This window comes from Mercenaria mercenaria, chromosome 5 (assembly GCF_021730395.1).
Source record: "Mercenaria mercenaria strain notata chromosome 5, MADL_Memer_1, whole genome shotgun sequence".
NCBI classification, from domain to species: domain Eukaryota; kingdom Metazoa; phylum Mollusca; class Bivalvia; order Venerida; family Veneridae; genus Mercenaria; species Mercenaria mercenaria.
This window is the reverse complement of record NC_069365.1, coordinates 10,342,447-10,355,509: the sequence shown is the minus strand read 5'-3', so window position 1 is coordinate 10,355,509 and position 13,063 is coordinate 10,342,447. Positions and strand designations below refer to the sequence as shown.

Sequence of the window (13,063 nt, the reverse complement as noted above, 5' to 3'; positions counted from 1 at the left end):
TACTTTCTCAGAAGGTGCAGAATTCGCCGTTTTTATGCACTGATTTTTTGCACTGTATAGATAATACATGTATTAACGTATGCAGAAACCCAAGTGAATGTTTGTGACCGAGACCGAAGGTCGAGGTCACAAACATGTCCCAAGGGCTATTCTTGAATAAAAACATTACTGTATTGTTTTCATATGTGCTGGTACGATTCCGGTACAATTTGTAACTCCCATTCTGTTGTTTTTGGAAATTGTAAACATGTTTCAGATTTCGGGATCGGGACCAACAAATCAATAACACTACCAAAAGCATGCATTACAAACATGACATTATCCGTAATTTTGCATATTACTTAAACATTCGGTAGATAGGAACACGAACTTAAAACTTACCATCAATACACATATTGCCGACATAACCCGCTGCACAACGATCAGGACAATACCCAGTGACATGATCGCATGTTCCTCCTCCAAAGCAATACCCACAACGTCCAGAACAGTTTAACCCATAGGTTCCATTCGCACATTCTAAAGTTAGTACAAGGCATATATTACATTTCATAATTTATTTTCAAGTACAATTATATGCTGTATGACAGTATTAAAACCGTAATGCATGCATATATTTGCAATCATTATGGTTTAATGCAATAGTTCTCCTTCCTTTCAAAGACTGCCTGTGTAGCCGGTTTCACACCCACATTCGTAGTTACCATAGACGTGATCGCAGCCAAGCGTATTACTACACTTTCCACTTTTCGGGGCAGTTATAGCCGTTTGTCTCTATTTCGCATAGTAAAATGGCATTGATTATGCTACTACTTTCTCTGATAGTTTCGAGGTTTCAGTTCGGAAGTGTTTGTGTAATCTTATTAATACTAAAGTTTTAGCTTAAGCAAATAAGCTTTTAATACGAGCAAGAGGGCTGACCATTTCCCAAATGTTAATTTTAATGTTGACGTCAGTTCCGTTTGCATGTCATATATTGAATGAGTTTCTCGTTTTGGGGCATTTGCCTCTTTTTTCACACAACAAAGACATCAATTTCTGTTGTCATAGTCGAAAAGGTGGAAAACCACAGGGGGCCCAAAACAATAAAAATGAAAAAGTTAAATGCTCGCTTTGATTGAGCCTTTCGTGGACAGCAGTAGATGTATAATAACGTCCATACCTCTAAACACGTAATTCAACATCTGCATATAATTATTACAAAAACCAAAATACAATTTAGAGACATCCGCAGATGTGATCATATATCAGTGTACATTAATCCTACAATAGTACATGGATGAAAGGAGTGATTATGCCCAAGTTACATTTTATTTATCATGCTAACAGCAAATAACTAGCACACCGCCCGCTTAGCCCAGTAGGGAGAGCGTTGGTCTGAGGATCGCGGGGTCGCGAGTTCAATCCCCGGGCCTGGCGTATTTTCTCCGTGGCGATATGATAAAAGACATTGTGTCTGAAATCATTCGTCCTCCACCTCTGATAATTCATTTGGGGGAGTTGGCAGTTACTTGCGGAGAACAGGTTTGTACTGGTACAGAATCCAGGAACACTGGTTAGGTTAACTGCCCGCCGTTACATGACTGAAATACTGTTGAAAAACGGCGTTAAACCCAAAACAAACAAACAAGTGGAAAATGATATAAGGATTAAATGTAATGCCGAGTTTCCGGATAATTCTCGATATGGCCTTAAAGTATTATCAAGATTACTGGACTTGAACCATTTAACAAGTTGTGTAAATATTACCAAAAGGTGCCTATAGTAAAATTACAAATATTGTTTAAAGAACATTATTCAGAATGGACAATCTTCCAGTTTTTAAGGCAGCACTGTTATCCTCTGGACATCTTTGTCGATTTTTTTTTTTTTTTTTTTTTTTTTTTTTAAAGGAGATCTTAAAGCTTGCGTGACATAGTTACATAATATGCTAAATGACAATGCATAGTGATTGGATCACTCTCGTAATACTTCAACATGTAAATAATCTATGGTACTTGATCATTGGCTGTCAACAAAACTAATGACCCATCAAAGTCTTTTGCCAGTTATCCGTTTGCAATTCGTAATGACATAGTTTTACATAAGTCAATCAGTTTAATTTATGTGAGTTTATAAAAGTATAGTTTGATTTGCGCTCACAGTGAGGACCGGGCATATATCTGTCACTATCTATAGAAACCGTGACATCATCACATACTATATAATATATCATCGTTTATGTTTATAAGCTGGTGAAATTTCAAGCAAAGTATATACACACGAAAGATAAATATCCGCAATAAAACGGAAAAAAAGCTTATCAAGTTATCAAGTTTTAATGCTATCACAAATGCATTGACGTCTTGGAAACGTAATATTTTCAACACTGTTGAATCTCATATAAAATTTTATCGAACAATTGAACACCTTCTTCCATAAAAACTCAAGTTTACTCTATGACATCTGAAAATGGAAATTTCATTCTAAGTATGTCTTAGTTCCAGCAGACAAGGCGGCCAACAATAATATCATCATTTGACGCTTACACCTTATAAACTTTTTGCAAAACGAACTAAACAAAACTAAAGCTTATACATTGAATCCTTCTGCTGAACAAAATTTGGCACAGATCATATCACTGAAGTTTCTAATTTGAAAGTTCGTATAGATAACCAACAAGTTAAATTTCCAAACATGCATTGGATTCTTAAATTACATAAACAACCATATAAGCTCGTTCCAGCGCTAATTCAAGCTCTTGTACTACTACACACATTGTAAAGCTATTCGTTTATACTAATTTTCTTTTAGCTCGACTGTGATGAAAGCTTCGAGCTTATTGGAACCAACTCGAGTCCGCTTTCTGGAAAAACCAGTACTGGTGTCACATGAGAAGTCAAGTCAGTGGGGCTCGAACCCATGACCCCTGGATTGAGCGACCGGCGCCTTATCTACTAGACAACCGCACCCCTTAAAGCTATTAACATCATGTCTTATTGCTGTAAAGGTCCATGTGAAAATTTGCGATAAGGTATACGACACTCTGGTAAACACTTATTTTGGTAAATAAAAAATTCTGGCGAAATCATGGAGTTTAAAATTAGTAATTACAAGTTATTTTCAGTCAGTACATACGATTTTTCTATTTTATATACCACTTTACCACATAATTTGATAAACGACAAACTAAGTGCCCTTATTCAAAAGAGTTTTGACAGGGAGAATGCTACATTTCTCGCTTGCTATGTCGATAAAGCATTATACACTGTGGACCTGTGACGAAGTTTCTAAAGCCCTTTCCTATTTATTGAACAACATTTACGTCAGATTTTGGAATGCTGCTTTCAGACATGCAGTTGGTATCCCATGGGGACAAACTGAGCACCACTTGTCATAGAATTGTTTTTATATTGTTAAGAAAGAGACTTTATGTTCAGCCTTTCCCCAGATACGCAGGTAGACATTACTACAGCATTTGATAATATATCATGCTATCTGGAGCATATTCTTAACATAGATAATTCGTTTTCGTTTTTATTGCACAGTTAGTGAATACTTTTTATCCCCGGGAGCTCCGGTTAAATAAAACATTTCGGATACTGCTGCTTCATTTTTAGACTTACATCCCTCTATTTATATTTATATTTATATTTATAACAATATACATACCAAAATTTACGACAAAAGGGATGACTTTTAATTTTAGTATTGTAAACGTTTCCCATTTTGATAGAGATGTACCTAGTGCTACATATTATGGGGTATATATTTCTCAATTAATCCGGTTTGCCAGAGCGTGCAGTCATGTTGAGGATTTCAATGAACGTAATCAATTAATCAGTATATTAAAAATAAACTTCTTCAGCAAGGCTACCGTTATTTCTAATTGCGAAAATGTTTTGCTAAATTTTACTACGTAATTCAGATTTTGTTTCAAAATTCTGTAGTAATTTAAAGACACTTCTCCGAGAAGGTATTTCAAAATCCGATTATTATTGGCATGTTGTTTACAAACTTAATAAGGTTTTGGGTCAATTTCCCAACGCTATTTGGTAAAATTATACAAAGTTTTATTAAAAGATGTTACGCCCCAACTGTTTTGAGACACACCGTATGTTTAGTGTTCAACCCGTTTACAGTTGGACACTACGCTTCCCTCTTTGATTGTGCCTGATGGAAGAGGGGTAGGTCTCTATGATAAGCAGTTTTTAAATTCCACCTGGACTGAACCGTTTGATTTCTGTCTTCTGACTTGTTTCGCCTTTTGGGCGTTTCTCTTGCTGCTCTGCCTTCTGCAAAGGCACTGAGTACATAGGTTTTGGTTCTTAATGTTTGCTTTTTATGTAATTATACAGGAGTAATTTTGTGTTTTAAATGGCATGCCTTCTGTTTCCATGTGTGTGTTAGAAATTCACCTGTCGGGAATTACTTTTATTTACAGTGTCCCGTGACTTTGAAACATGGTGGGGGTAAGAGTGAGGTTGGGTGCGCACCATTTCCCTCCGCAGTGGTGTTTTTGCCACTGACCGTTCCAAGGCGGTGTCCCACTGTGTTCCTTTGTTTGTTTGTTCTGTCATCTTTTGTTTACTGTGTGCGTGCGTGCGTGCGTGTGTGTGTGTGAAAATGCTGTGGGCTCCGTTTTAGGGAGACTGCATTTGGGGAACGTGGCATTTCCTGTTTGATATTTATCCTTGTTTTTTACCCATACAATAGTATTGTAATGATTTTCTTACAAAAAAAATACATTTGCTTAAAATTTCTTTTATATATAACACAGTTCCTCCGCTACAACGTTTTTGAGCTTTTATGCTGGAATTGCCTGTAGAAATTAAGACAATTACACCTAAGAGTCATACAAAAAAAATTCACGTCACTGTTACACAAAGAATATTTTCAAAGTCAATATCTCTGATTGTTTTGTGTCATTTAACCATAAATGTTCCAAGAGTCTGCGCAAGTTTCTCTCAAATAAGAAAATACGTAAAATTTCCTTAGATCTTTCAAGTTTCTTATTATTCACTTCCACTATTCCTCTATTCGGGAAAATACTGCATCATTTCGCATAGTTTGCTACTGCACATAGTACCTTTTGCTATTGTGAGACTTGACTGTGTGCTGGGCAAGAGAAAATTCAAAATTATCAACCTTATCTGTAACCTTATTCACAGACGCGCTACATGACTTTTTGTTATCTTGTACAAATTTCCACAATTTTGACCAATTCCTACTCAACTCTACCCACTTTCGTTTCCAAAATGTCTAAAATACCTAGTCGTTTGTTCATTTGCGTAATTTTGCTGTTGCGTTGGAAGGAAAAGAAGACCCCGAATTATCACTTGTAATTTGACTGGATCGCCGACCGAGAGGTGTCACAGTTATTACTGTGTTGTTCCGAAGACGTGACATTCATTGCGCTATCCTTTGTTGAGATACGGAATTCCCAAACGTACTGAATTTGCGTCTCGTATAATTTTAATTACATTGAAAATTATTCTCGAACCACTGCCGCTGCCACTGCCGCTTCCACTTTGAGATGGGGTTGGGGATAAGGGTTAAGGGGTGGGGATGTGATGGGTTTCTCTACTATGCTTATGTTTTCCGATGTATTGTTAATTTATAGAATAATAAAATAATCGTAATTAAAAATAAGTCAGGTAAACATATAAACTCATACACATTTATAATCGGTCGCGTATGATTTTCATATATTTCGTTAAGACTGCGCTGAAAATAAAACAATAAAGTTCACCACGCATGGTTGATTTAAGCCATTCAAATGGAAAATTACCCTCACGAATAACAAAGGTGGTCGGGAAATTCAAATATTATCCAAGTTACAGCAGTGACTGATTATACAAGTCTATGTGTGTAGAGATTAAGGTACTTCCGCCATCTCGAATTTAGAATGACCTTCATTTGCGGTGTGAAAATAAATTGAACTAAAACTTTCAAATGCAGCTGTTCCATAGCGCAAAAACAGCTCAGTTTGCAAGACCTCAACTGAAAGAAGCTGTATAAAAAGTAAAACTGAAATTTGGAAATAAACGAAGTAAATATTTTACCTGTAATTTTCCAAAATTTCGGTAGCATTTATAAATCATTTTCAATTACTTTATTAAAATATCATGAATAGCAAGTTAGTTCAAAGTTTCAATTAATGCATACGAGAATTGTCTTACTGAAGAGAACTAAACTTATTCCAAAATCTGTTTACAAATCTGACCACTGCATCTATTAATATTTTCAGCATACATAAAAGTAGTGCAATGTGTTGACAAGATTTTTTTTATGTATGGTGTACCAAACTGCCTTAAATTGTAAGACAAGTCTCTGACGCAATGTGAACAAGATTTAGCAATGATCAAAAGGTTCGTTTTAAGGATTGTTCAGGTTTAATGAAGGTTTAATTTATTATATTGGAATTGATGTACTTACGCGCTGCTTATCTCACGGAAAATTCGGCGGAAATTCTGCGATAACTACCGAAACTCTTAATCGTATCTTTTTTTACACATACGTAATTGTATACAATGTATTTATAAATTAAATAAACAATCAAAATATTTGCTTTATCAAGATTTTTGAGACAATCTTGAAACATCGGGCCACTGTATTTCCGCATACCGGGGGACAAGTTAGACCTTATTGTACCGGATGTGTATATTAATTCCTTATTAAATGTTTCATCCGTTGTAAACTAACCAATTTTGATTTATCAATTATACAATTTGAGAATTTATGCAGAATGTGTCAACGCTGTGAGAATAATTCGCAGAAAAAAATGTACAGCCAAATATCGAAATAAATCATGTTAGGAGGTAATACAATTTGTATGCAAGTGTAGATAACTACTGTATGAAACATTTAAAAGTTTTGAGAAAAAAATGCAATCAGTTGAACCTTTTTCTCGAAAAGTTTGATTATTAAAATCAGAAATATCTCAAACTAACTTTTTTTGTATTTTGACTCTTCGTTAAAGAATGATATTTTTTTATTATTTCACACTTTCATATACTTAAAACTGATAATAAATGTGTATTGCAATTCCGGCATAGAAATGGACACTGACTTTACATTACTGAACGCAGCGATCCAGTACTAACCAAGGTTCACGAGAATTTACGAACATTGGAATTAGTGTCCAGTATCAATCTGACTAAAGTACTTGATCTTCTAAACGAAGATCTGAGAACGACCCATTCACATTCATCTTCTGTATATTTTGGATTTCCAGTATTGCTATTTTTATTTTATCCAGTCAGACTTGTTCGAATGTCAAAGAGTAAGAAAAATGTGCAGTCATTCTAGGGCTCGAACCCGGGACCCCTCGCTTACAAAGCAAGTGGCCTACCGACTGAGCTAGCCGGCTATCTGATACATTACGACATAAGAATTGTAAATATCAAAAGTCAAGGCTACAGGTAGATTTGCAAGATGTTGTAAGTTAGGCTCTGATTGGCTAGCGAAAGGGTCGTCAGAACGAGGCTATGAATAGGTCGTTCTCAGATCCTATGCGTAGCGTAATAGGAGATGTACTTCAGTCAGATTGTGTCCAGTATACACCTGAAAATAATGGTCTTACTATTCAATTGTTTTCTGTCGTCGTTTATATAGCGTATAGACTTTGAAATATTTCTACACATGCAATCTCATAACACTTCTTTAATGTATGTTCTCTAAAATTAACAGATAACTGGCTCAACTGAGACACCATACTTTAAAGTAAATTCAGTTTATTCACCACGAGAGTCTCGTGATAGTACATGCCTTTAATTTCATATGGTTGAAGTGTAAACAAATAGTTAAAATTGCTTCGTTTTATTTCTCTCGGAAAAGATCGGACAGTTTTTGGTATTGGAATAACTATGGAACATATATACATTTAAAGTTTGTACAGGAGGTAAAACTGTAACAAGTAAGCACTTTTACTTTTTCAGCAATGTCACCCAGGTGAACTTTGACATTGTTTACAAAGAAAACGCGTTGTTCGGCTGAAACGTATAGTTTCCGGAATAGTTCTAAAATGTTGTTGTTTTTTTTTTTGGGGGGGGGGGGGTCAGGGGGGGGGGCGGGATTTTTGTTTTATTAGATCATCTGTCACATAGTATTAGTATAGGTTTTGATATTTTTATTTGTAACATCATCTAGTGGTCCTCTACTGAGATTGGTCAAATTATCCCCTTAGGGTTAAATACAGCCCGCCCCGGGGTCAAATTAATGGTTTATATAGACTTATATAGATAAACACTTTGAACATTTTCTTGTCTAAAACCAGAGGGCTTTGATATTTGGTTTGTGATATCATCTAGTGGTCCTCTACCAAGATTGTTCATTTTATGCTGGGATGAAAAGTGGCCCCGGCCTGGGGGTCCAAATTTTACCATAGACTTGTATAGGGAAAAAAATAAATATCTTCTTGTCTGAAACCACAAGACCTAAGCCTTTGATATTTGGTATGTAGCATTGCCTTATAATTCTCTACCACGATTGTTCAGATTATTACTCTAGGGTGAAAAAAAAGGCTCCACCCCGGGGGTCCCAAATTTTTACATAGACTTATATTAGATCTCTTTTTAAAAATCTTCTTGTCTGAAAGTTCAAGGCCTAAGCTTTTGATACTTGGCATTTTGCATTGCCTAGTTGTTCTCTAACAAGAATGTTCAAATTATGCCCCTGGTGTGAAAAGAGGCCCTGCCCTGGGGGTCACTTGTTATATAAGTTATATAGGAAAAAGTACTTTAAAATTTTCTAATCATATTTCCTAAACTGTTTTATTACAACTATCTGATGACCCCAAGTAATTAGGGGTCACTTCACCTTGACCTACTGACCTAGTTTTTTTTTGTTTCTGATCTTAAAACTTAAACTCAGTGACCATGAATGTGACTTACTGACCTATTTTCTTAATATTTTAGCATCAGTTTGACATGTGAAACATGAAGCTCATATTACTCAGGTGAGCGATCCAGGGTCAACATGACCCTCTTGTTTATATATTCAGCACAATGTGCAATATTTCTGGCTTTTTGAAAATGATTGAAATTGAACTTTGTTTTAGAAAAAGTTCCGATGTTTCATTAATATTTTGCCAGTGGATGCTTACAAATTTTTAAGTGAAAAGGCTTTCTTGTCCAAGAGGGGTGTGTAAAGCGAAAATCTATGTTTACACAATGTCATTGCGTTTATTCTTTAAATATAAAGTCAGTAACAGATCAAGGAGATCGGACAGTGCAAATCTATACTAAATGGATACCCCTAGCAGTGAATAAGGAGAAATATATATTTCAGTAAGGAAATGGGAACTGGGAACTGTTGACAATATTTTTGTATTACATGGTTTAATTACACATATGCTTAACCACGGGAGACAACTGTTTTGCGCATTTATTGATTTTACTAAAGCCTTTGATTATATTGTTAGGGATAACTTATGGCTGAAAATGATTAAACTTGGCATACGTGGTAATATTTTAAACATAATACGTTCTATGTATACATCTGTCAAATCTAGAATTAGATACTGTAACATGTTAAGCAATGAATACGAATGTACACTAGGCGTACGACAAGGGGAGTGTTTGTCTCCCTTTCTTTTTTCAATGTTTTTAAATGATTTGCAGGATAGTTTCATTCAGAATGAATTAGAGGGAATAGATGTTAATATGTTCAAAATATTTTTGATTTTATATGCGGATGATATTGTTATTTTTGCCAACAGTAGTGAGGAATTGCAAAAAGGTTTAGATAGTCTTGCTAGTTATTGTGATAGATGGAAATTAACAGTTAATACTGCCAAAACAAAAATTATGATTTTTAAAAAAGGTGGCAGACTACCAAGTAATTTAGTGTTTAAGTACAATAACAGTAAGATTGACATTGTAAATAAATTTACATATTTAGGCATAGTGTTCACTACGGGTGGTTCTTTTACAGAAGCCCAAAATACCATTGCAGGGCAAGCAATGAAGGCTATTTTTAAAATGAATAAACATCTATGTAGATTTGTTAACATATCGCTTTCCCATAGATTAGAGTTATTTGATAAACTTATCATGCCTATTATGAATTATGCTTGTGAGGTTTGGGGTTTTATACACGGTAATGCTGTAGAAAGAGTACATATGCAGTTTTGTAAACGCATTTTAGGCGTGAAAAAGACTACACAAAATGATTTTATACATGGTGAGCTAGGTAGGCTCTCATTCCAGTCAATGCGTTTTTATAACATACTAAAATACTGGATCAAAATACTACATACAAATGAAAACAAATATGTTAAGAAAGTATACACTTTATTGAAAAATGACTGTGAAGATAACCCTAATAAAACAAATTGGTGCTCATTAGTTAAAAATCTTCTATGTACATTAGGATTCTATGATGCATGGTTAATGCAAAGTGTTGGTAACACTGACCTATTTCTATGTCATGTGAAGCAAAGGTTAAAAGATCAGTTTGTACAAAATTGGTCGAGTAGGCTAGAAAACTCAAGTAGGGCCCTGTTTTATAGACAAATAACAGACTTTAGGTTCCAACCATATCTCAACTCTATTAATGTAAATCGATTTTGTAATAGTGTTACTAAACTGAGAGTATCATCTCATAGATTGCATATTGAGACTGGTAGATGGATTAAACCAAGTAGTACACCTTTGAATGATAGAAAATGTTTCGTTTGCGATGTCTTAGAAGACGAATTTCATTTTGTATTGGAATGTAAACTATACACTGATTTAAGAAAACGTTTTATACCAAGCTACTATTGGAAGAGACCAAATATGCCAAAATTCATTGAATTACTGAATACGGATAACATATGCTTAGCACGGAAGTTTGGAAAATTCGTAAACAATGCCTTTGAACTTAGAAAAGAAAAGTTATATACCGATAATAATACTTATAGGAATTGATGATTGAAGAAGAGTTTGATATGTATGTTTTACTCATGTATAGTTTTATCATTTGGAATATGCATAGTAAGTCGTGCCTTTATTTTGATGAGAAAATACATATAAGTTCGGTCTTATTTATAATGCTGACGGTATATTGTGCTCATTATACTTGTATGTATCAGTTACTATTTATGTTTTGACCTGTGTTATAATAATTTGATCCTTTGTACTAACTCTATTGCAGTTATGTGACATTCAGATTGTTTTGGCCATAATAATGTTGATCTCCTAGCATGTGAACTTTTTTGAGACTGTGTATACTTTACACTATAATAAATGTAAAGTAAAATGTGTTTTACAAATCACAAGTTCTTTAGTTTTGAGTAATACGTTGATCTTGTATTTCGTTTCGACAAGGTCAGCGTATGATTACGTTGCTAATAAAGACAATAATATATGGTAATCATTTTATTACACAAACTACCGTGTTATAGTTTGTCAAATATGTCTATAAAACAAAGAGTTTGCAAAACTAGACTTCAAACAAAACTCGTCTGAAAATGTACCATAAGATTGTGTGGTTTGTAAAACGCATGGTTTTGTAATTTTCAATATTATTTATTTATTAGGCACTGATATTATCACGCATTAAGGATATTATTATGCAATGCATTGTAAACCTTCTCCGCACATTAACTTCAGTTGCATATAGATTTTTTGATGTACACTGTCTTGCCATTGTATATCCTCATGGGCCATTTGGCCTAATGGAATATTGAAAATAAACTATCAAACTATCAAACTATATTTCAGTAAGGAAATCTGAGGTAAAAGAACAATCATATATTTAATTCCCTGAAATAAACATGGCGGCAAAATATTTTAGAAAAACTGTGCACGTGTTCTGCGCATTAGAATGTTTAACGACATTTTCTTGAAAAAGTTACGTTCGTATGCATTATTTTGGCATTTCTTTGATTTGAAAATACATATTTTGTAGCAGTTTGATTTGCATACGATACCAAAAGTTTGCACCAAAATAAATCTTTCATTTTCTTTCTTTGCGAAGGAATACAATAATAAAGCTTATCGAGAATAATTGTTGCTCTTACTTTTTCCATTCAAAATTGAAAAGCGTGTGCAACGGTACTGGAGGTAAACTGCCTTAATAATAAAGTTTCATATTTAACCAATGGTAAGTATGTATTCTTCTGTGTTGTAGTGGTTAAGAACGCGGGAAAGTTTTTATTTCCGCGGCGGCCCGGATTCGATTCCCGACACAGGCGTGTTGTTTTTATTTCGCATTTTTAAATTTTAAAGATAGTTTAGAAACAAAAACTTATGATCTGATGTTCACAGTATGTTCTAAAGATAATGTTAGCAAATATCTTTCAAGCCAAACGCTTGTTGAAACAAGTTATCTGATTGGTTCAAATAAAAGTGGGTAAGTAGAAATAAACATAGCAATATTGGAAATCCGATGATTGAATGGGTGGTCATCAGATTAAAGTGTAATTTAGTCAGATCGTATCATCTGGAATCCTCGAGCAATTGTTTTTCTTTACTGTTTATATTTTGCCAGATTAATCCAGAAACATGGCTCCTTTGAAAATTCCCTTTGCTCACGTCCGCCAGATAAATTTCAGCAATAATGCTTCGCTGTTCCTTCACTATAATAACATAATTTAAATTTACTCACTTTATCCCACCGTTTTAGTCCTGTAAAACATGTGGTCACGTGACCAAATTTCACGGCACCTTCAGTGATACAACACAGCGTATTTCATTGAAAAGCTGCGTAAGTTCCCCATTAAGAATAATGGACGAGCCCCCTAAACGAGAAAACAATGTGCAGAACTATACAAACTAGAATATAGCGAGAGGGATCCAAGATTGTGGGGCTTGTATATCACAGAAACTGTAAAAAACAGGCGTGATTAAACAATATACAAAACAAAGTGGGAGTACTTGAATCGCCCAGTCCGTAATGTCCAAGCTAAAACAGTAAACAGTAACACTAACACAACATAAATGTCATGCTAAATGATCTGAAGACATCGGCATATAACATCTTTGAATGATTACGGGATTACTTTTACGGCAATCACACGGCACAAACAATGCTGCTGCGATGTTTAAACAAAATGAAGTATAAACCTACATGAAGTTTCGTTTAGGAGTTGATCGAT

The 13,063-nt window shown here is 34.6% G+C and overlaps 1 protein-coding gene across 1 annotated transcript in view; it reads right to left on the bottom strand.

The window, feature by feature from the left end:
* Window positions 1–13,063, bottom strand: part of LOC123556424 (multiple epidermal growth factor-like domains protein 10) — a 34,139-nt gene that overhangs the window by 6,029 nt on the left and 15,047 nt on the right. Inside the window, exon 6 of the mRNA XM_053544427.1 lies at window positions 382–519. Within this exon, the coding sequence (XP_053400402.1) occupies window positions 382–519 (138 nt within the window). The remainder of the gene's footprint in view (window positions 1–381; window positions 520–13,063) is intronic.